A 24,095-nucleotide genomic window follows, 5' to 3' on the forward strand; every position below is an offset into this window, starting at 1 on the left:
TAAGCTAATGAAATAATTGAACTCAAATCAATGTTTTATGTCGATTTATTTATTTATTTGGCAAGTAGTCTTTGTAATAAGCTGGATAATGAGCAGTCAGACAGTCATTATTTAAAAAATAAACACCAACAGAGCTCAAACCAGACACAAACCAGAGGTGGAATTCAGCTGTTCAGCAATTTCTTTCTTCTCACATTACATAATTTCAATGCAAATCAATATTTTGTACAGTCAGCAGAATTATTCCCTTCAGGGTGATACGAAACCCCTCCCCGTTCTCATCACCCTGTCGGGTTTATTTTGTGATAACAACCGGCTGACTGTACATTATCCCTTACATACTAATCTTCTTAGAGTAAAGATATATTCAATATTAAAACTTTGTTGTCATGACAACTTAATGCAAGTAAACCCTGTAATCTGTTTAACAACAGAACACTTGATAAGTCTCTTATTTTATCACACTAAAATCATGTTATCATGTATATCATGTAAAATTTGTGGCTATACTTTGAAACTGTGTATTTCAATGTTTATGGCCTAGCCACATTCACTTCTATTGTAAGTACCTTACTGTAAGATTTTTTTCTTTTCTTGTTTTTAAATACACAAGGAACCTGTTGAAGTTTTTCAAATTCTGACAATTGAGCTCAACCTGTATTGAACCCGGGACATTCCTTTAACTGTTCTTGATTGTGCATTCTGATGAGGGATGACATCCTACTAAAATATGTGTTCAGTGTGAACAGCGAATAGGCCTTGAGAATTGGGAAATGTGTTCTGTAGCCCACTCGTACCTGAAGCTCTTGCCAGAGTGACCAGGTTGAAATGGGCTGCCTTGGGAGTATAACTGCTGTCCTCCCACAGTAGAGGAGGGGGCCATCATCTTTTTATCAGCTAAACACACACAAACACATAGATAAGATAAACAAAGATTCTCTTTTAATCTTCACATGGAATGATATTTAAAGGAATAGTTTACCCCCACATTTTTATTGTTATAATTATAACTGTAATTATCTATATTTTTTTAAGAACTTGAAGAACATCTGAAGAACCTTCACACAACTTTTCATTAAACGACAGTTCATAGTTACCATAGTGTCTGTGAAGCAACAAAAATGCCATTAAATCACCACAAATGTAGTCCATATGACTTATATTCATGTCATTATTTTCTGAAAATCTTCCCCTTCTGCTGCAACTCATAAATCTCATTTTCCATCCAGCAAATTCGAAGTGGTGAATTACATTTGTTTACATCACATTCAAGAATGTAAAAACATGGTTTAATGTGTCAACACAATTTTTGAATCTGAACAGAAATGTGTATGAGATTTAAAATTTTCAGAAGGAGGGAAAGATTATAAATTATTTAACAATTAAATATTTTGGTCACATATAGCAATCGTATGAATTCAGAAAATTTGGAATATAGCACATTAATCATATGGACTACTCATATGCACTACTCAGTCATATGGACTACAACTCCAGTTTTGATTTCATGGGGTCTGGGTTTGATTTCAATTAGGTCAGAGCTGTTTATTGTAACAAGGTAGCTAGTTTGTTGCTCGAAGCTGGTTAGATCATGGGTTAGCTGCAGCAGGTTAGCCAAGATGGTCTACCAGGTCAACCTTGACCCCATTAGCTTGTAGTACAGTTGATCAACCACCTTAACCAGCTTGGACCATCTAATGACCATAAACAACAAGCTTGAACCAGCTAAAGACCATCAGAATCTGGATTTTCCAAAAGGGTTCGGAAAAAAAACTACAGTATACCTACTAAATCTACCAATTATACATTGTATACATTTTATACCATACATTAAAATAGCTTACAAACTCTAGTTGGCAGACATGCAAGAAATTAGTAATTACATGAAGTGAAATTACAGTAATTTGGATAAAAATCTCTGCCACATGCGGTTGATGTTATAAAGACATAGTATGGAAGAACATACACCCAGAAATTCCTGTGTACATGTCACTGAAGCGTGGGTCTCTGTCCTGCGAGAACAACGAATCAGTTTTGTCGATGGTCTTGCCCACTTCATGAACACCAGCGGGTACGCTGGAAACTGGCACCTGTGGGCACCAACATGAGAGGGCAAATCTGAGTTTAAATCTGAGATATTCAACAAGATACAATATAGGGAAGGACTTTATCATCCATCTGGAATTGATTGGATCATGAGAAGATGTCTCTATATGGCAGGTGGGAGGGGCTGAAAAATATGAGGGCTTGGTGACTTCAGCCATAAAGTTTTTAGAAGCGGAGCAAGTTACTACATTTTGATGAAAGATTACAAAGAAAGTTTTTGATGAATCGTGCACAATAAGACCTGCAACGTGAATTAAAGTAAATAGGGTAAATTTTCATTTCATGTTGACTTTAAAACATTGAAAATATAACTCAAAATAAAACTAAATGCTGATAAATACTAAACAAGAACATCTCATTGACCAAAGCTTTTAGCTGTACTCAATGAACATTTTAAAAAAAACTTAACTTTACTTGAACTATAAATGACCTATTTAATTAATTCATAATGGTTACTCTTGGTGATGACTAAATTGCAGACAGGTGCTAAAAATCAACATAGATTGTAAACATCGATTGGTGCTACTCAAGAGCCCATGTGAGGAGTGACCTATTTTCAACAAATAATCTGCTCTCTGCTCTATTAAGATGGACTAAAATGACCATCTTAATATAAACAGCATATGCAATAATGTAATGTGGTGCGCTAAGATGTAAAAATTAAATGAATGAGATACAGATGGCATAATCCTTACATGTCTTACATGACTAAAAATACATTCTTTGTAACATTTCATCACTCAGCTAACAAGCTGTTTTACTTTGCATTTGATTACTTTTGTACTTATGAATACTTGATACTGCTGTTACTGTAGACACCTGAAGAACTTCAAGCATTGTTTACTTCTGGTATATCCATGTTCTATTGCTTGTAATTTGTTTCTTTGTTCTTCATTTTCTTTGATTCCATTACAAAGACTGTTTACTTGTCTTGAATAAAAACCTCAAGCAATGTTTACTCAATTGAGAAATATTTGAAGGCTACATGTTATTGTTTTAATTTGATAGTATTTATATTAACTGTATATTTAACTTTTTAAATTAATAAGCATATGTTTGTTAGCATATTTTTGCCATGGTATTGAAACTGGAATCATGGAATTTCACAGGTATCAGTGTCAATTACTGCAAATTTGGTATTGTGGCAATCCTATCGGTGATGAGTGATGACCACAGACAATTATTTTGACTCACACCTCAAATTAAAAATAAATAAATAAATACAATAATGAAAAAGTGTTTACAATAATGCACTTAACAATGGAAGCCTAGACAAGGTTGATAAGTAATTTTATCACCAGTAGTGGTGTTAACCACCACGCAATTTCATGTGGCACTGGACATCTGGAGGGCCTCAGTCGGAAAGCTAAGCAATTCATTCAAGGTGATGCGTTGTTTTGTGTTCACACGCGGTGATGCTGTTTTCAGGCGTCTCTGAGCGATTCACATGCATCGTGAAGACAGGTTCACAGGAAGTGCTGCAGGTTCACCCATTCACTTTAATTCCAAACTTACTAATTCCAAATCTAAAAACGCTACACAATATAACAGAAATGTTGGAGGCCACCGCTTTTCACCAGATTTGTAATGAGGAATATTATAAACTGTCAAATACAGTTTCACACTAGTGCACGATCAATATTCTGTCAAAATAAAAGCTCCAGGTGAAACTGAAGTAAATACGACAGATATGTATTACGTTTGTATAAAACAAATTCACAAAATAATAATAATTCAGTATCATATTACAATAACAAGCTTGATTGAACAATAATAAATAATATTCATCTGGGTTCCAAAATATAAGTGAGTGAAGTTTTTGCACACCCTATTCATTTACAAAAAAATAAAAATAATAATAATAATAATATATATATATATATATATATATATATATATATATATATATATATATATATATATATATATATATATACACACGACCAGTCAAAATTTTGAAACACTTGACTGAAATGTTTCTCATGATCTTAAAAATCTTTTGATCTGAAGGTGTATGCTTAAATATTTGAAATAAGTTTTGTAGACAAAAATATAATTGTGCCACCATATTAATTTCATTATAAAACTAAGATTTAATTTAAAAAAAAAAAGTTTTTGAAATTGATGACTTGGACCAAATAATAAAGAAAAGCAGCCAATAAGTGCCCAACATAGATGGGAACTCCTTCAATACTGTTTAAAAAGCATCCCAGGGTGATACCTCAAAAAGTTGGTTGAGAAAATGTCAAGAGTACATTTCTGCAAAATCTAGGCAAAGGGTGACTACTTTGAAGATGCTAAAATATAAGACAGTGTAAATTTTTTTGGATTTTATTTAGTTACAACATAATTCCCATAGTTCCATTTATGTTATTCCATAGTTTTGATGACTTTACTATTATTCTAAATGTGAAAAAAAAAAAAATTATAATAAAGAATGTGTAAGTGTTTCAAAACTTTTGACCGGTACCTTAAATATATATATATATATATATATATATATATATATATATATATTCACATGCATAAATGTGAATACAAATAAAACGATCTCTGTGGTCGTGAACACTGGCAGAGACTTGGAAACGACCTGTGTGGTCGTGTACATGGGCAGAGACTTAGAAACGACCTCTGTGGTCGTGTACATGGGCAGAGACTTAGAAACAACCTCTGTGGTCGTGTACATGGGCAGAGACTCGGAGACGACTTCTGTGGTCGTGAACATAGGCTGAGACTCGGAGACAATCTCTATGGTCGTGAACACTGGCAGAGACTTGGAAACGGAAGCCTTTCCTCTCCTCCTCCTTCAGACGGCCGAAGTAAGCAACACAGGCTCTGGGGCAGACGAGGCTGGCAACGCTGGCTCTGGGACGGACGAGGCTGGCAACGCAGGCTCTGGGACGGACGAGGCTGGCAACGCAGGCTCTGGGACGGACGAGGCTGGCAACGCAGGCTCTGGGACGGATGAGGCTGGCAACACAGGTCCTGGGACGGACAAGGCTGGCAACGCAGGCTCAGGGACGGACGAGGCTTCCAACTCATAGGTAGGCGTGGGCGTTGGCTCGTTGGCCGTGACAGGCGTGGGCGTCGGCTCATTGGCCGTGGCAGGCGAGGGCACTGACAATTTGTGGGAAAGAGTCTTCGTGGCCCTACATACTGATATCAGTGGCGGATAATTCAACTTGGAGACAAGGGCCGTGAAGGCCTTCGAGCAATGAGTCGCGGAAGGCTGGACTGTGGCATGGTGTGGAGCAGACTCAGACGTGGCTGTGACATGGCATGGAGCAGGCTGAGGTTTGGCTGTGACATGGCATGGAGCAGGCTGAGGCATTGCTGTGACATGGCATGGAGCAGGCTGAGGCGTGGCTGTGACATGGCATGGAGCAGGCTGAGGCACGGCTGTGACATTGCATGGAGCAGGCTGAGGTTTGACTGTGACATGGTATGGAGCAGGCTGAGGCATTGTTGTGACATGGCATGGAGCAGGCTGAGGTTTTGCTGTGACATGGCATGGAGCAGGCTGAGGCGTGGCTGTGACATGGCGTGGAGCAGGGTGAGGCATTGCTGTGACATGGCATGGAGCAGGCCTAAGCTTGGCTGTGATAAGGCATGGAGCAGACTCAGGCGTGGCTGTGACATGGCATGGAACAGACTCAGACATGGATGTGACATGGCGTGGAGTGGACTCAGATCTGACTGTGAAAGGGTGTGGAGCAAACTCAGATGTGGCTGTGACATGGCGTGGGAAGGCTTCAGACGTAGAAGACTTAGAATCTGGGATCGGGATTGAGAGAGGAGGCTCCCCCGAAGTGAGTGTTTCGAGTACTAGCCTCACATATACCTCCTACGTGTGGTCTCCGGAGTCTTGCAATTCCCTCCGCTGGCGTGCTGTGATTCCAATCCAGTATATGCATTTCAAAGCGGCATCATCAAAACCAGTGTGGGCGGCAACGGTGGAAAAGAAATGGGAGTACTCCCTTATTGATAAGTCTGCCTGGCTTAATTGAATGAAGAATGCTGCTATATCCATGGTGCGGTGAATTGTGCTAGCTGAGGCCGGGTGTGCCGCTGGGTTTGATGAAGGAGCTGAGACCTCGGTGGTTAGTTGAAAAAAGCAGCTGGATTGGTTTTTGGCAAAGTCTTCTGTAATGATGAGTCAACAGAGTTGAGATCCAAGTGCAGCTTTTAATAACAATAAACGTAGTAATTCAGACAGGCAGGGGTAAATCACCAGCAGCAGTAATACCAAAAGCAGTCCAGAGGGGTATTCAATAAACAGGCAAGATATAAGGTGGCAGACAATCACAGGTTATATCCGGGTAAAACAAGATAGTAATAGTAGGCAGGCAGCAATAGATCAAAGACAGGGTAAACAGTCCAGGATAATACACAGGTAATTCAACAAACTAAGAAAATCCTCAGAAATGTCAGCCTGGCAAAACAAGACTTCGCAATGACAGCGAGTGAGAGTGAGACTTAAATAGCTGAGTGAATTGGAAACAGGTGAACAGGTAATCATTGACAGGTACGGGGATTATGGGAAATGGAGTCCAGAGAGTTAAAGTCAAACCCCAGGTGATGGAGTCCTCTGGTGGTGAACAGGAGGAAAAACAAAGGCGGGATTTATGACAGCACCAAAGAAATGCACAAAGGAAATCTATTTAATCTCAGTTGTTTCTCTTTGACAGTAGGCTATTTAGATTCATTGGAGAACAACTAACTCCATTAGGTCTCATGAGCTATGAAAGAGCAACCTCTGAGCAAAAACATATTGGGTTCTTCCTTCACTATGAAAAATGTTTGGTCAGTGTACCTAAACACGTACTTCATGTATTAACATCTAAATTATTTGGTTTCATTAAAGTCAAAAAATGTATTTAATATGACTAATACATTACACCAGGTTACACCAAAGAAAGTAATTTTAAGGGTCAGATCAAGTAGAAATAGCATCATAAGGTGACAAATGCACGAAACCACAATCCATCAAAATATAAATCTTAAAACACGCTCAACTGTGACATTGATTTAGGAGGGGCTTACATATAAAGCAAGGGAGAATAAGAGTAATGCACCCGTAAGGTAAGGTGACTAAATGACAGACTAAGATAAAACTGTGTGTGTGCCTGGGTGTGTGCCCACCTGGGACAGGTCGTATGCAGTCAGTCCATCTCTCTGGTGAACCTCCAGTTCAGCTTGTTGTTGCTGCTGGAGCTGCCTGCAGTAAAACACAATGAGCATAAACCTTTAACATCCACACATCTGTCACAATAACATCATACAGTATTCCAGTTTGAGTAACGGTATCAACTGAGCATGTACACACTATACTAGCCGTATCAACAACTCAAAGAAATATTCATGAACAACAGATTAATCATACACATAAAATTCCTTATGGGCTATACATTACCCAACAGTGTTTCCCCTAAATGCATTCAACAGCGGTGCTAAATTATGAACGAAATTTCACTTGGTTAATTAATTTTCTTGATGCAATGAAACGATTGCTAAGTCTGTTTGGATAGGATCGTGGACAGCAGGAAAAGAACAATGCTATGGTTCTCCCTCCACTGAAAAACGTTTGGCAGCCGCCTAAGCGCTAAATACAGTATGCTTCTAATCTGCAATGCAATATTTTCATGGTGCGATTGAAGCCTAGTTTTCGAGTTTTTTTGAGTTCTGCTCTGCTCTGTATTTTAGAAGCACACACATCAGTTGCACGGGCTTCCCTCCAGTGGCGATTAGTCAGGGCCAGCAAAGCCTTCTCTGCTGGCGTAACATGCCTAATAAATAAATATTTTTTCATCCTTTTCAATATTTTCAACTCTTTCCACTCCTAATTCATCTACAAACGAATAGCAAAAAACAAAAAATGTATCCAATCAGAATTTATTCCTTGATGCTTACAAGCAAAGTGTGACAACTGTTTTACAAATCACATGCCCGAAGCTGAGCTTGTTAGCCAAAGCAGCGCATGAGTCTGAGTCTGAGTCTTTCACAGAATCCCCCAATAGTGCAAGTGAATAGGCATCTAAAGTCAGATTGTCAGATTCATCAGACAATCAGATTGATTTATTTGTTCTTGGTGGGTGTGGTCTTTAGGATATGTCCCAGTCCAGGCCTTCTAGCTGGCCTTGAGTGATGCAATCATGCTTTAAGTAATGTACATCATTTGAAAGCTAAGAGCTTGAGATCTTGCTAACGAGTCAGCTGTCACTGCCACATCACCACTGAGAAAGAGATCCTTATGGATTTAAAAATCTGAGATGTTCTGCATGATCGTGCAATTGATTAATTAAACAGTAAAGGATTACTGATTTTCACTTAAAGCAAATTAGTAAGTGCTTTTTGCACTGTTATAGCAACATCAGGAGTTTTCTAAGCGTAAATTAGCCTGCTTGAGCATTCAGTGTCAAGTTTTGAAAAGTAATCGTGTACCCTGACGAAACAAAATTTATTGCAAGCACAATTTAAATCGCAAATATTATTAGAGAGATTTTTCTTGGTATTAGACCTCGTTGGTTCTGGCTTTCGTGCGTGGACGTGTTTTTACAATGTCAATTGGTATTAATAGCTGACTGCCACGTAATGTATGATAGGCATACGGTGTCTTATTCATTGTGAAACTGTGTTTTCTTAATGGCATGAATCTCACTGAAGGCCTAGACTTAAAATGCATGGGCCGTGGCTGCTTCCCTCGATATCACAGCGCAGACCACAAAACTGATGCGACCCATTTGAATTCTAGTAAGAATTTTCTAGTTTAAAGTGATTTTAAGGAAGTCAAACCTCTCAAAAGAGCAACACTCTGCTGTGTGCCAAAATAAAAGGGTTTTTCAAATTACACATCATCCTTCCTGAGATAATAACTGCAATATGTGAAAAAAAATGTATACCGTAGTTTCTTATTAAATAATCTACTAGGCAGAATCTATTATATATATACACACACACACACTGTTGGCCAAAAGTTTGGAATAATGTACAGATTTTGCTCTTATGGAAAGAAATTGGTACTTTTATTCACCAAAGTGGCATTCAACTGATCACAATGTATAATCAGGACATTAATAATGTGAACAATTACTATATAAATAAAAAAGTTTAGAACTTCTTAAACTACTTCAAAGAGTTCTCATCAAAAAATCCTCCATGTGCAGCAATGACAGCTTTGCAGATCCTTGGCATTCTAGCTGTCATTTTGTCCAGATACTCAGGTGACATTTCACCCAATGCTACCAGTAACACTTGCCATAGATGTGGCTGTCTTGTCGGGCACTTCTCATGCACCTTACAGTCTAGCTGATCCCACAAAAGCTCAATGGGGTTAAGATCCATAACACTCTTTTCCAATTATCTGCTGTCTAATGTCTATGTTTCTTTGCCCACTCTAACCTTTTCTTTTTTTTTCTGTTTGAAAAGTGGCTTTTTCTTTGCAATTCTTCCCATAAGGCCTGCACCCTTGAGCCTTCTCTTTACTGTTGTACATGAAACTGGTGTTGAGCAGGTAGAATTCAATGAAGCTGTCAACTGAGGACATGTGAGGCATCTATTTCTCAAACTAGAGACCCTGGTGTACTTATCTTCTTGCTTAGTTGTATCTGGGCCTTCCACATCACTTCTGTCCTTGTTAGAGCCAGTTGTCCTTTGTCTTTGAAGACTGTAGTGTACACCTTTGATGAAATATTCAGTTTTTTGGCAATTTCAAGCATTGTATAGCCTTCATTCCACAAAACAATGATTGACTGACGAGTTTCTAGAGAAAGTTGTTTCTTTTTTGCCATCTTGACCTAATATTGACCTTAAGACATGCAAGTCTATTGCATACTGTGGCAACTCAAAAACAAACACAATGTTAAGCTTCATTTAACAAACCAAATAGCTTTCAGCTGTGTTTAAAATAATGGCAAGTGATTTTCTAGTACCAAATTAGCAATTTAGCATGATTACTCAAGGAGTAATTACTTAAGGTGTTGGAGTGATGGCTGCTGGAAATGGGGCCTGTCTAAATTTGATCAAAATTGACTTTTTTCAAATAGTGATGGTGCTGTTTTTTACATTAGTAATGTCCTGACTATATATTGTGATCAGTTTAATGCCACTTTGGTGAATAGAAGTACCAATTTCATTCCATAAGAGCAAAATTTACATTTACATTTATTCATTTGGCAGACGCTTTTTTCCAAAGCGACTTACAAAACAGGAAAACATAATCAGCTTATGGAGACAGTGGTACAAAAAGTGCCATATTACAAAGTTTCACTAGCATCAGAATAGTAGCATTCAAAACAGATTGAAGTGCAACACATTTTTTTTTTTTTTTTTTAGTGACTGGTTAAGTGCTCATGGAAAAGATGTGTTTTTAGCCGTTTTTTGAAAACAGAAAGTGAGTCAGCTTCACGGATGGAGTTGGGAAGGTCATTCCACCAACGTGGTATGATGAAGCCGAAAGTCTGGGAAAGTGTTCTGGTGCCTCTTTGTGTTGGTACAACAAGGCGACGTTCCTTAGCTGACCACAGGCTTCTAGTGGGCGCGTAGCTCTGCAGAAAATCTGTACATTATTCCAAAGTTGTGGCCACCAGTGTGTGTGTATATATATATATATATATATATATATATATATATATATATATATATATATATATATATAGTTGTCCTCAAAAGTTTGCATACCCTTGGAGAATTGGTAATACACTATATTGCCAAAAGTATTCGCTCACCCATCCAAATAATTGAATTCAGGTGTTCCAATCACTTCCATGGCCACAGGTGTATAAAATGAAGCACCTAGGCATGCAGACTGCTTCTACAAACATTTGTGAAAGAATGGGCCGCTCTCAGGAGCTCAGTGAATTCCAGCGTGGTACTGTGATAGGATGCCACCTGTGCAACAAGTCCAGTTGTGACATTTTCTCGCTACTAAATATTCCACAGTCAACTGTCAGTGGTATTATAACAAAGTGGAAGCGATTGGGAATGACAGCAACTCAGCCACGAAGTGGTAGGCCACGTAAAATGACAGAGCGGGGTCAGCGGATGCTGAGGCGCATAGTGCGCAGAGGTCGCCAACTTTCTGCAGAGTCAATCGCTACAGACCTCCAAAGTTCATGTGGCCTTCAGATTAGCTCAAGAACAGTGCATAGAGAGCTTCATGGAATGGGTTTCCATGGCCGAGCAGCTGCATCCAAACCACACATCACCAAGTGCAATGCAGAGCGTCGGATGCAGTGGTGTAAAGCACACCGCCACTGGACTCTAGAGCAGTGGAGACGCGTTCTCTGGAGTGACGAATCACGCTTTCTCCATCTGGCAATCTGATGGACGAGTCTGGGTTTGGCGGTTGCCAGGAGAACAGTACTTGTCTGACTGCATTGTGCCAACTGTGAAGTTTGGTGGAGGGGGGATTATGGTGTGGGGTTGTTTTTCAGGAGCTGGGCTTGGCCCCTTAGTTCCAGTGAAAGGAACTCTGAATGCTTCAGCATACCAAGAGATTTTGGACAATTCCATGCTCCCAACTTTGTGAGAACAGTTTGGGGATGGCCCCTTCCTGTTCCAACATGACTGCGCACCAGTGCACAAAGCAAGGTCCATAAAGACATAGATGAGCGAGTTTGGTGTGGAAGAACTTGACTGGCCTGCACAGAGTCCTGACCTCAACCCTATAGAGCACATTTGGGATGAATTAGAGCAAAGACTGCGAGCCAGGCCTTCTCGTCCAACATCAGTGTCTGACCTCATAAATGCGCTTCTGGAAGAATGGTCAAAAATTCCCATAAACACACTCCTAAACCTTGTGGAAAGCCTTCCCAGAAGAGTTGAAGCTGTTATAGCTGCAAAGGATGGGCCAACGTCATATTAATCCCTATGGATTAAGAATGGGATGTCACTTAAGTTCATATGCGTCTAAAGGCAAATGAGCGAATACTTTTGGCAATATAGTGTATATGTACCATTTTTAAAGAAAACATGAATGAGCAGGCAAAACACATTTCTTTTATTTCTTATGGGATTCATATTCAACTGTAGGTTATAACAGAATGGCACAATCATAAAACAAAACATGGCAACAAAGAAAAAAATGAAATGACCCCTGTTCAAAATTCTGCATACCCTTAGTTCTTAATACTGCGTATTGCCCCCTTTAGCATCAATTACAGCATGCAGTCTTTTGTAATAGTTGTCTATGAGGCCCCAAATTCTTGCAGGTGGTATAGCTGCCCATTCTTCTGGGGGGCAGTGGTGGCTCAGTGGTTAAGGCTCTGGGTTACTGATCAGAAGGTTGGGGGTTCAAGCCCCAGCACCACCAAGATGCCACTGTTGGGCCCCTGAGCAAGGCCTTGACCCTATCTGCTCCAGGGGTACCATATCATGGCTGACCCTGCACTCTGACCCCAGCTTAGCTGGGATATGTGAAAAAAATAATTTCACTGTATATGTGCAAGTGTATAATGTGTGATAAATAAATATAATTATTAATTATAATTATTCTTGGCAAAATGCCTCCAGGTCATGCAAAGTCTTTGGTCGTCTTGCATGAACCGCATGTTTGGGATCTCCCCAGAGTGGCTCGATGATAGTAAAGTCAGGAGACTGTGATGGCCACTCCAGAACCTTCACCTTTTTCTGCTGTAACCACTGGAGGGTCAACTTGGCCTTGTGCTTAGGGTCATTGTTGTGCTGGAAAGTCCAAGAGCATCCCATGCGCAGCTTTCGTGCAGAAGAATGCAAATTGTCTGCCAGTATTTTCTGATAACATGCTGCATTCATCTTGCCATCAATTTTCACAAGATTCCCCGAGCCTTAAGAGCTCACACACCCCCAAAACATCAGTAAGCCACCACCATGCTTCACAGTGGGGATGGTATTCTTTTCACTATAGGCCTTGTTGACTCCTCTCCAAACATAGCGCTTATGGTTGTGACCATAAAGCTCTATTTTGGTCTCGTCACTCCAAATTACAGTGTGCCAGAAGCTGTCTGGCATGTCAAGGTGTTGTCGAGCATATTGTAACCGGGCTTTTTTGTGGCATTGGCACAGTAAAGGCTTCTTTCTGGCAACTCGACCATGCAGCTCATTTTTGTTCAAGTATCATCGTATTGTGCTCCTTGAAACAACCACACTGTCTTTTTCCAGAGCAGCCTGCATTTCTCCTGAGGTTACCTGTGGGTTTTCCTTTGTATCCCAAACAATTCTTCTGGCAGTTGTGGCTGAAATCTTTCTTGGTCTACCTGACCTTGGCTTGGTATCAAGAGATCCCTGAATTTTCTACTTCTTAATAAGTGATTGAACAGTACTGACTGACATTTTCAAGGCTTTGGATATCTTTATATATCCTTTTCCATCTTTATAAAGTTGCATTACCTTGTTACGCAGGTCTTTTGACAGTTCTTTTCTGCTCCACATGGCTCTGTATATAGCCTGCTCAGTGCATCCACGTGAGAGCTAACAAACTCATTGACTATTTATACACAGACACTAACTGCAATTTAAAAAGCCACAGGTGTGGGAAATTAACCTTTAATTGCCATTTAAACCTGTGTGTAGGGGGTCACGTGACACCATGCAAGGAGCAGATGTGTGAGCGACGAGCTCTGCGCACTTTGCTGAATTTTCGATTATTTTCATGTTATAATCTGGTGAATTTTGATACACCCAGTTACACATTTGCCCTTTGTTGCAAAACATGGCAAAGAAGTCAAAATCCTCGGGCTCTGGAGACATTAAAAGACACTTATGTGTTCAGGATGAAAGCCCCGACAGGCCTACATACCGGGGACTTGATGTGGATGTCGCGGCGGGAGAGGAGATCCAGCGTCAGTTGTCCAACATGTCGGTGATGTTGACGAAGATTCTTGCTGACCTGGAGTATCTCGCTGTAATACATCGATCGATTACAGCGATGGAAATAAAATTCTCTGAGTTAGCTACAAGAGTGACTGATGTTGAAAAACGAATCGATTTTCTGGAATCTTCGGAGAGGAAATTAACCGCTAATCTGCCCACAACCAAAGTTGATTTGGAACATCTCCTTGAAAAGCTTGAAGATCTTGAGAATAGAAGCCGCAGGAATAACGTTCGAATTGTTGGAATTCCTGAGCATGAGGAGGGCAGAGATATGGTGAAATTCCTAGACGAGTTTTTCCCGAGTGTGCTCGACATAACAGGCCACAAGCTGGAAATCGAGCGAGCTCAAAGAGTCCCAGCTCACAGATCTGCTGAGGGAGACAGGCCCCGATCGATTCTGGCCAGATTTCTGAGATCATCCAATAAAGATCTTGTGTTGCGCCAGGCGAGAAGCAAAGGGAAGCTTTCTTGGAAGAACCATAATATTTTCTTGTTCCCGGACTTTGCGAGTTCGACAAAAGAGAAACGCGATCGGTTCAAGGAATGCAAGAAACTCTTACATCAGAAAAAGATCTCGTTCGCTCTGATTTTTCCAGCAAAACTGAGAATAGAAACGAAGGTTGGTCGCAAAGTATTTACATGTCCAAATCTGGCAATGTCTTTTATAGAATCGATGTCTGAGTAAACCGTTGGATGTTTCTCATGTGAGTGGGTCTGACTTGCTGTACTTACTCTTGAAGAAGCTGGGCGACATTTTAGGTTTTTTGCGTTGGCTCCACCGAGCGGCTGGAGCTTGTTCTGTGAATAACACTTTTCCTGAAAGAAACTTTTGCATCGAAGTTCCCGGACAGATTGAGAGTGGACAATATGGATGACCGCAAAATATCTACATGCTCACACAAAGGATGTCTTTTATAAAGTTGTCGGAATATGTAAGTCATGGTATATACGTTTATGCGGCCTCCGAGTGAATTGACCTGACCATCCAGGGAACCGGGATGCCGGTTTTGTTTCTTTTTGTGTTGGCTCCGCCTAGCGACTGGAGCTTGTTCTATTGAATAACACTCCTTTGGAACAGCTGTGGATTAATCTGTTCGTTCTTCGTGCTTATTCCTCCTGCTGGCTGTAGTTTGTTTTGTTGAGTTTTTTTTTTTTTTTTTTTCTTTTTTTACGAGACATTGGAATGATTACGTCATCCGCTGAACTCATAACAGCTGGCTCACTGAACATTCGTCTGTCTGTCCGAGGAATCTGAACGGTTTTATATCAGCTGGAATTTGTTTTGTGGAAGATCACACCTTTGAGACAGTTCTGTGAATGAATCTACACATTCTTTGTGTTCATTCTTCCTATTGACTGGGTTTATTTTACAATGTATTTTCTGTTATGTAATTTTGCCTCACAAATTTTTGAGGCAAAATTGAGCAATCCGATGGCAAAGTTGTCGTGGGCTCTCGTAGGCATTCATGGACCTATTGAGTTTAGAGGGACTGTCGCCGGTTGGCGCTGTCGTGCGCGGGGTGCGCACGTTTTTCTTTTTTCTGTTTGTTTTGTTCGGGGGTTGATTGTTTCACTAATGGGGAATGTGGTCTGTATAATTTTGTTTTTGACACACTGTTTATTTTTGTGTCAGTTGTTAATATGAGCGGATTGTCTCTCTCCACATGGAATGTAAATGAGTTGGGGCACCCCATAAAAAGAAGGAAGGTTATTTCTTTTCTTAAACGTAAGAAATATGATATAGTGTTTCTTCAAGAAACACATCTCTCCCCGCAGGAAGCTGAACAAATTTGGGAAGATATGGGGTCGACATGTTTTTTTAGTGCTGGCTCAAGTAAGAGCAAGGGAGTCATTATATTGGTAAATAAACATCTACAATTCAAATGTCTCAAATAGACTAAAGATTGTAGGGCTTTACTGGTTGTTTAGATCAGTGTTACTATCAGAAATAATTAATAATTATTTCTTTAGTTATTAATTCATATTTAAATTAATTAATTGAATCTAACTCATTAAAACCTCATATGGGACTCCAGTAAATGTAGTGCGCTACATTTAGGAGCGGGTTTGGTTATTAGCAATAATTAATAATTATCAAAGATGAATGAATGAACAATGAATGAAGATTATCAAAGATAATTATTAATTATTAAAATCAATAGAACATTGATGAGAATCCTTTAAATCAACAATTATCAAAGATAATCGTCAATTGTTAACATCGATGAAACATTAATTAAAATTAACACTAGCTTATTGATCATTCAAATTCAACAATCATCAAAGATAATTATCAATTATCAAAAATCAACAGAATATTAATAAGGATTAACATTGATGGGGCACCACCCTGGAATCAGGGACTAATAACCAGATAGTATAACAGTCTCAATATTAGATTGTTTTCTTAGGAAAATCGACATCCGAAGAATATCGATTTTCGGGAAAAAAACAATGAATGAAGGCTTGAATCCGAGCACTGACATCCCGTCAGCATGACACAGGCGTATGCAAAACAAACCAAAACACTTATCTTTGTAATATAAACAAAGTTTATTTATGCAGTAATATCAATTAATAATTAATACAATGCAGTCAATAAACTTCCGACTTACAACTACAATCTAAACAGTGATATGATTAGATATGGAAATCAAAATAATCCTACAACACATGAGGGTGTGTGTGTGTGTGTGAGAGCGAGTGTGTGTGTGTGTGTGTGTAAGGAGGGACACGCACAAAATGGCGGACGTGACTCTCGTGGAGAGTATGTCACGCGAGACTTCCGGCCAGGGAATATGGCCCAAATGTGGGCGGAGAGAAACCAGTCAATGGTGTCTACCAGTTACCACGTGTATCCGCTTGTACGATAGCTTAGGGACAAAGCTGAGCTTTAGCACAAAGCTATCTATGTGCCAAAAATGTGTGCCAGAATGTTTGTGAGGGGTCGCGTGTGTGTGTGTGTGTGTGGTTAGTACGAGAGAGAGAGAGAGAGAATTAAGTGATGGCCCCAAAGCCGATTTCGCGATCGTGGGAGAGAAAGCAGCTGTTAGTTTATCACTCAGAGATGCGGTGGACGGCTCTTAACGGCCCGCGTTCTTTGATTCTTTAATGGATAAACTCAGTTGCCGGTCTCACCCGCGATGTCGAAAATGCACAACAGTCCAATTTGGTTGGACCACAATACAGCAAATCAAATTCGTGATAATTAATACCCTGAGTATTAATAATGAGTGGACATGGCAGTCCGTAAACTGTACAAGCAAAAACCTTGAAACACAAGAATAACACACTATAATATTCTATCTCTGCCCAGACGTAAACCTCTTACTTGAATCGCATGAGGATGCAGAATGTGTGTTCATCCGTCCTTTAACTCAGACTCGGTTCCTCGAGGCTCGGGTGATGACGGGAGGCTGTTTACTTGCTCTGTCGGCGAGCGTCTGGCTGCTGATTCTCGGCGGGCTGGCGGAGAAATCGGAAATGTTGACTTGATTGAAGATGGAAGAGAAATCTTTAATCTCTTCACTTCTGCAGGCAAACGGATGAAGATACGGATTGCTCGGCGGTCTCCTTCGGATCCGTTAGAGTGTTCGGTTGAACTCAGAGTAATCTCAACTCGTCCAGCGAGATAGAGATTGTATGGCCACAGTTTCAAGTCGGACGTTACTTCCTTGTGCCACGAGGTTGCACCTGAGAGCAGCGATGAGTTGCTTCTACCCACTGCAAGCAAAGTTACTGGAAGCATTTCAGAGGTATTTCTACTCCTGATGATGTCATGGTTAAGGGATGTTCTGTTGTGTGCCTCATCCAATAGGAGTTGAGAGTTCAATCCTTTAGTGAGCAAGGCTTCATGGGATTTGTAGTCTGTTTTGGACTCCCTTTGTTTGATTTTGGAGCGATTTTTATCAGTAAGATTTACGACTTGGTATGTGGGGGCTGAGTTAGGTTTTATGACTTTGTTAGGCCTGCCTTTGTCTTCTATCTGAATACATGAGGCCCAACAAGATAAATTAGGAAGAGTCATTATTGTGTTAGTTGAAATTCAAGGGCAAAGGTTGATTTTGGCTACGCTGATGATCAGGGCTTTTTTATAGATCTTGAAGGGATGTTGCAAGCCGCTGGCACCCCTCATGATATAATATTGGGAGGAGACTTTAATCTTTTGATGGACACAGTCCTTGATCATAGTGAAGCAAAAGTCTGTAAACACCATAGAGCAACATTGACGCTTCACAGGATGTGTAAAAATCTTGGTCTTACAGATATTTGGAGACTTTTGAACCCATCTGGTAGGGACTATACATTTTTTTCATCAGTCCATAAGATTTATTCTAGAATAGATTTTTTTTTATATCCAGGTCCCTCATTTCGTCTGTTGTTGATTGCTCAGTTGAAAATATCTTGGTCTCAGATCATGCCCTAGTGAGTTTAATGGTGTTGCCATATACAGAGAAAAAGAAATCATGTAGCTGGCGCCTTGATGTGTCCCTTTTGCAAAATCCTGATTTCCAACAAATGTTGAGGACTGAGACTATTGTTTATATGGAGACCAGCTGGTCCTCGTGTCCTCTGTGGGCGTGGCTTGGGAGGCACTTGGGGTGAAATATTTCAGTCCTCAGTGAAATCTGCTTGTGGTGAAATATTTACCTCGGCTATTGATATTAATAATGCCTTTAAAGAGTTCTATCTTGATCTCTATGGTTCCACGTCTTCATCCACTGATGAAGATATTAGGAACTTTGTGGAACCATTAGATCTCCCTAAACTGACGACTGTGCAAAAAAATTCTCTTGATTCTGAGATAACCTTGGAGGAGCTTGATGAGGTAATTAAAGCCTTACCTACTGGCAAGGCTCCGGGGCCTGACGGCTTTTCCTCTGAGTTTTTCAAATCTTTTGCTACAGAACTAGCTCCACTTTTGTTAGAAGTTTATACGGAATCATTAAAGAACGGAAAGCTTCCGCCAACCATGACACAAGCCCGGATCAGTCTGATTTTAAAAAAGGACAAAGATCCAAGTGAGTGTAAAAGTTACCGCCCAATTTCCCTGATCCAGTTAGATGTAAAGATTTTGTCCAAAATTCTGGCTAATCGATTAAGTAAAGTTATGACATCACTTATACATATAGATCAGGTGGGGTTTATTCAAGGCCGTAGCTCTTCTGATAACATCAGGCGGCTCATCAATATTATGTGGTCAGTAGCGAATGATCAATCCCCGGTTGCTGCCATCTCTCTTGACGGCGAAAAGGCGTTTGATATGGTAGAATGGGATTATCTTTTTAAGATTTTGGAAAGGTATGGGTTCGGGAGTACATTTATTGGTTGGATTAAGTTACTTTATAGACACTCTGTAGCAGCGGTACAAACAAATAGGTTAATTTCAGATTACTTTACTCTGGATAGGGGCACCCGGCAGGGTTGCCCTCTTTCCCCATTATTGTTCTGTCTTGCCCTGGAACCATTAGCAGCTGCGATAAGAAAGGAGGATGATTTTCCAGGGGTGACAGCGGGAGGTGTGGCGCATAAACTTCTGCTTTACGCAGATGATATTTTGTTATTCGTCTCCGACCCTACTAGATCTATGCCTTGCCTCCACAGAATTATTAACTCCTTTTCCAAATTCTCAAGATACAAAGTCAATTGGTCTAAATACAAAGCTTTGGCTTTGACAGCGTACTGTCCAGTAACGGCCTTCCAGCCGGGTGCCTTCCAGTGGCTCAAACAGGGAATTAGGTATTTGGGAATTTTATTCCCAGCAAATTTGTCTGATTTAGTCAGAGTTAATTTTGATCCCTTAATAAAAAGGTTTTTGAATGATGTGGACAGGTGGGCTTCATTACACTTATCGATGATTGGGAAAATGAATGTTATTAAAATGAATTGTATTCCAAAATTTAACTACCTGCTACAATCTCTCCCTGTAGATGTCCCCCTCTCTTATTTCAAGAAATTTGAAAGCATCGCAAAGTCCTTCATTTGGAATGGTAAACGTCCCAGGTTAAATTTCAGTAAGTTACATAAGCCGATTGACAAAGGTGGATTAGGCCTACCCAAGATTTTATTTTATTATTATGCATTCAGTCTTAGACATTTGGTTCACTGGTCGCTTCCACCTGAGAGAGCTCCTCCCTGGTTTTGTATTGAAAAGGAAGTTCTTGCCCCTATCTCGCCACTGCAAAGCCTTTCGATTAAACTAGCTGGAGAGGTTAAGTCGCACTCCGTTATTTTGCATTTGCACTCGATATGGACAAAAGTGTCCAGAATGTTTAATTCTGATATTTATTTAAACGTAGCCTCGAGCATATGGCTGAACCCTAAACTATGTACTAATAAGTCCCCTTTCTGTTGGTCAGATTGGATTGTGAGGGGGGTTAATACACTTGGTGACCTGTATGAGGGTGGAGTATTGAGATCTTTTGAAAATTTTGTTCAACATTTTGGGATACCAGACCTCAATTTTATAAGTATTTACAGCTGCGCCACCTGCTGTGCTCTGTTTTTGGGAGTAGCATACACCCCCCTAGAGCAGCAGATACTCTGGAAGTGGTGATAGCTGCTTTTGGGAAGGGTCATGAGGCATCAGTGTATTACTCCCTGTTAATTCAGAGTCTGGGGGACGGAGCTTTAAATTCTCTCAAAGATTATGGGAGGAAGATTTAAATTTGTTACTGGAGGAGGGAGTGTGGGAAAGGATTCTAAACAACATAAACTCTGCATCTAGAGATGCAAGGGTTCGCCTCATGCAATTTAAGATTTTACATAGATTTTATTGGACCCCCTCTAGATTGTACAGGATTGGTCTTAAAGACTCACCCACCTGCTGGCGATGCCAGTCAGAAGACAGGGACATAACCCATGTTTTTTGGGGTGTATTACGATTCAGGAATTTTGGTTGAGGATCCAGCGTTTTGTGTGTGACGTACTGGACACTCAGTTTTCATTTTGCCCCAGACTTTGTATTTTGGGTGATGGAGGGGTCCTGAATATAGGAGATAAATATATGAAAAGCTGGGTACTAACCAGCGTGATGACTGGCAGACAGCTAATCCTTAGGGGTTGGAAGTCAACTGATGCACCCACATTTCGTTAGTGGTGCACCGAGTTGGGTAAAGTGGCAGCTTTCAAGGAGATGACTTCCAGACGGCAGGGGAACCTGTCGAGTTATGGCAGAAAATGGGGCAGTTATTTGTCTCATTTGGAGAGGTCCTAGTGTGGGGCAGTGGAGGGAGACAATTTTTTTTCTTCATTTTTTTTTCTTCTTCTTTCACTATATGTTGAACTTTGTCTTTTTTTATGTACTATTAGTGTGTCTGTTTATATGTGGGTATTTACTTATTTTATATTTGTGCGGGCGGGGGGTGGGTGGGTAGGGGTTATAAAGGGTTTTAAGTTGATTCCAAATGTATAATTTTGTGGTTAAATGTATTCTTGTCTGTCTTGGAATCAATAAAAAATGTTAATAACCAACCTGTGTGTCACCTTGTGTGTCTGTAACAAGGCCAAACATTCAAGAGTATGTAAACTTTTGATCAGGGCCATTTGGGTGATTTCTGTTATCATTATGATTCAAAAAGGAGCCAAACAGCTATTTGATAATAAATGGCTTCATATGATCACTATCCTTAAATAAAAGATACATTAAAAAAAATTATTAAATGTAAAAAATTTTTTTTTGCATGATCAGTCATATTTTCAAAATCAAAGCCAAAATTTCACAATTTCTGCCAGGGTATGCAAACTTTTGAGCACAGCTGTATACACACACACAGAGTTAAAGTCAGAAGTTTACATACACTTAGGTTGAAGTCATTAAAACTCATAAAATTGTTTAACCACTCCACAGATTTAATATTAGCAAACTATAGTTTTGGCAAGTCGTTTAGGGCATCTACTTTGTGCATGACACAAGTAATTTTTCCAACAATTGTTTACAGACAGATTGTTTTACTTTTAATTGACTATATCACAATTCCAGTGGGTCAAAAGTTTACATACATTAAGTTAACTGTGCCTTTAGGCAGCTTGGAAAATTCCAGAAAATTATGTTAAGCTTTTAGGCAATTAGCCGATTAGCTTCTGATAGGAGGTGTACTGAATTGGAGGTGTACCCGTGGATGTATTTTAAGGCCTACCTTCAAATTCAGTGCCACAAAAGAAAATCAAAAGAAATCAGCCAAGACCTCAGAAAAAAAATTGTGGACCTCCACAAGTCTGGTTCATCCTTGGGAGCAATTTCCAAACACCTGAAGGTACCATGTTCATATGTACAAACAATAGTATGCAAGTATAAACACCATGAGACCATTCAGCCATCATACCACTCAGGAAGGAGACGCATTCTCTCTCCTACAGATGAACATAGTTTGGTGCAAAAAGTGCAAATCAATCCCAGAACAACAGCAAAGGACCTTGTGAAGATGCTGGAGGAAACAGGTAGACAAGTATCTATATCCACAGTAAAATGAGTCCTATATCGACATAACCTGAAAGGCTGCTCAGCAAGGAAGAAGCCACTGCTCCAAAAACACCATAAAAAAGCCAGACTAGAGTTTGCAAGTGCACATGGGGACAAAGATCTTACTTTTTGGAGAATGTCCTCTGGTCTAATGAAACAAAAATTGAATTGTTTGGCCATTGTTGGGCCTCATGTATTCAGATAGAAGACAAAGGCAGGCCTAACACAGTCTTAAAACCTGACTGAGGCCCACACATAGCCATAAATCTCAGCTGCACACAGCTGCTTTCTCTCCCATGATCGTGAAACCAGCTTTGGTGCCGCCACTTTATTCTCTCTCTCTCGTACTAACCACACACACACACACACGACCCCTCACAAACATTCTAGCACACACTTTTGGCTAGTAGATAACTTCCGTGATAAAGCTCAGCTTTGTCCCTAAGTTATCATACAAGCGGAGACACGCGGTAAACGGGCAGACGCCATTAACTGGCTTCTCTCCACCCAATCATGATTATTAATTGATATTACTGCACAAATAAACTTTGTTATATTTCAAAGAGAAGTGTTTTGGTTTGTTTTGCATACACCTGTGTCAAATGCTGGCAGGGGATGTCAGTGCTCGGATTCATTATTTCCTTTTGAATGTCGATTTTCTTAAGAGAACAATCTAATATTGAGACTGGTATACTGTCTGGTTATTAGCCCCTGATTCGAGGGCCAATACAATGTCTTTATTAATATTCTATTGATTTTGATAATTGATAATTATCTTTGATGATTGTTGAATCTGAAGGATCAATAAGCTAGTGTTAATTCTAATCAATGTTCCATTGATTTTAATAATTAATGATTATCTTTGATAATAATTAATATTCTATTGCATTTGATGGTTATCTTTGTTGATGTGAAGGATTAAAAGAGCTAACACTGATTCAAATCAATGTTCTATTGATTTTAATACTTGATAATTATTAATTATTGCTAATAACCTAACCCGCTCCTAAACGTAGCGCACTACATTTACTGGTGCCCCGTATGAGGCTTTAATGAGTTAGATTCTATTATTTAATTTTAATTTTAATTAATAACTAAAGAAATTATTATTAATTATTTCTGATAGTAACACTGATCTAAACCAGTAGAACCTACATAGTAATTGGTGCCCCGTGTGAGGCATCTTATGTGCTAGTTTGTCACAGTGTGTATGCATAAGAATCCAAAATAATAACTTGAATCATTGCTTAAAAGTTTGGTTCTGTTTGACATTTGACTTCTCACAACTTGCCAAGCATAAGCCAATGTGGTGTGAAAGTGCTCTTAAGAGTGAATTAGGGGTTGGTAAGTTTACGATAGTCTGCTCAAAGCCTCCTGTTGTTGTTATTTAACTCCTAACGCTTTCACCTAGATGTTACAGAGAGGTGCCAAGTCACTTCAATGATGTCCACCAAAGAGAAAACGCAGTGAAATTTGCACATTACATAACAGTAGCCCGTAAGCCACAGGTCAAAGCCTCTCACCTGTGCGTTCGTGTCAGCATTATAGCAACTGTAACACAAGCTATCGGAGCCACTGTGTTGCAAGAATTTTTACTGCCCCAGTAAAATGAGTCGCCAATCGCCCTGCGTGACTGGAGCTGAAGCTCCACAGAGGTCAGTCGACCCAGCACTGCAAGATG

The 24,095-nt window shown here is 39.9% G+C and overlaps 1 protein-coding gene across 13 annotated transcripts in view; it reads right to left on the minus strand.

Moving 5' to 3' along the window:
* LOC127452865 (aryl hydrocarbon receptor nuclear translocator 2-like) overlaps positions 1-24,095 on the minus strand; it is a 1,027,890-nt gene that overhangs the window by 55,312 nt on the left and 948,483 nt on the right. For all 13 annotated transcript variants that reach the window (XM_051718707.1, XM_051718689.1, XM_051718730.1 and 10 more), the window contains 3 exons: positions 7,249-7,324; positions 1,967-2,090; positions 798-897 (listed from right to left, as the gene is read on the minus strand). In XM_051718707.1, the coding sequence (XP_051574667.1) occupies positions 798-897; positions 1,967-2,090; positions 7,249-7,324 (300 nt within the window). The remainder of the gene's footprint in view (positions 1-797; positions 898-1,966; positions 2,091-7,248; positions 7,325-24,095) is intronic.

This window comes from Myxocyprinus asiaticus, chromosome 2 (assembly GCF_019703515.2).
Source record: "Myxocyprinus asiaticus isolate MX2 ecotype Aquarium Trade chromosome 2, UBuf_Myxa_2, whole genome shotgun sequence".
Taxonomy (NCBI): Eukaryota; Metazoa; Chordata; class Actinopteri; order Cypriniformes; family Catostomidae; genus Myxocyprinus; species Myxocyprinus asiaticus.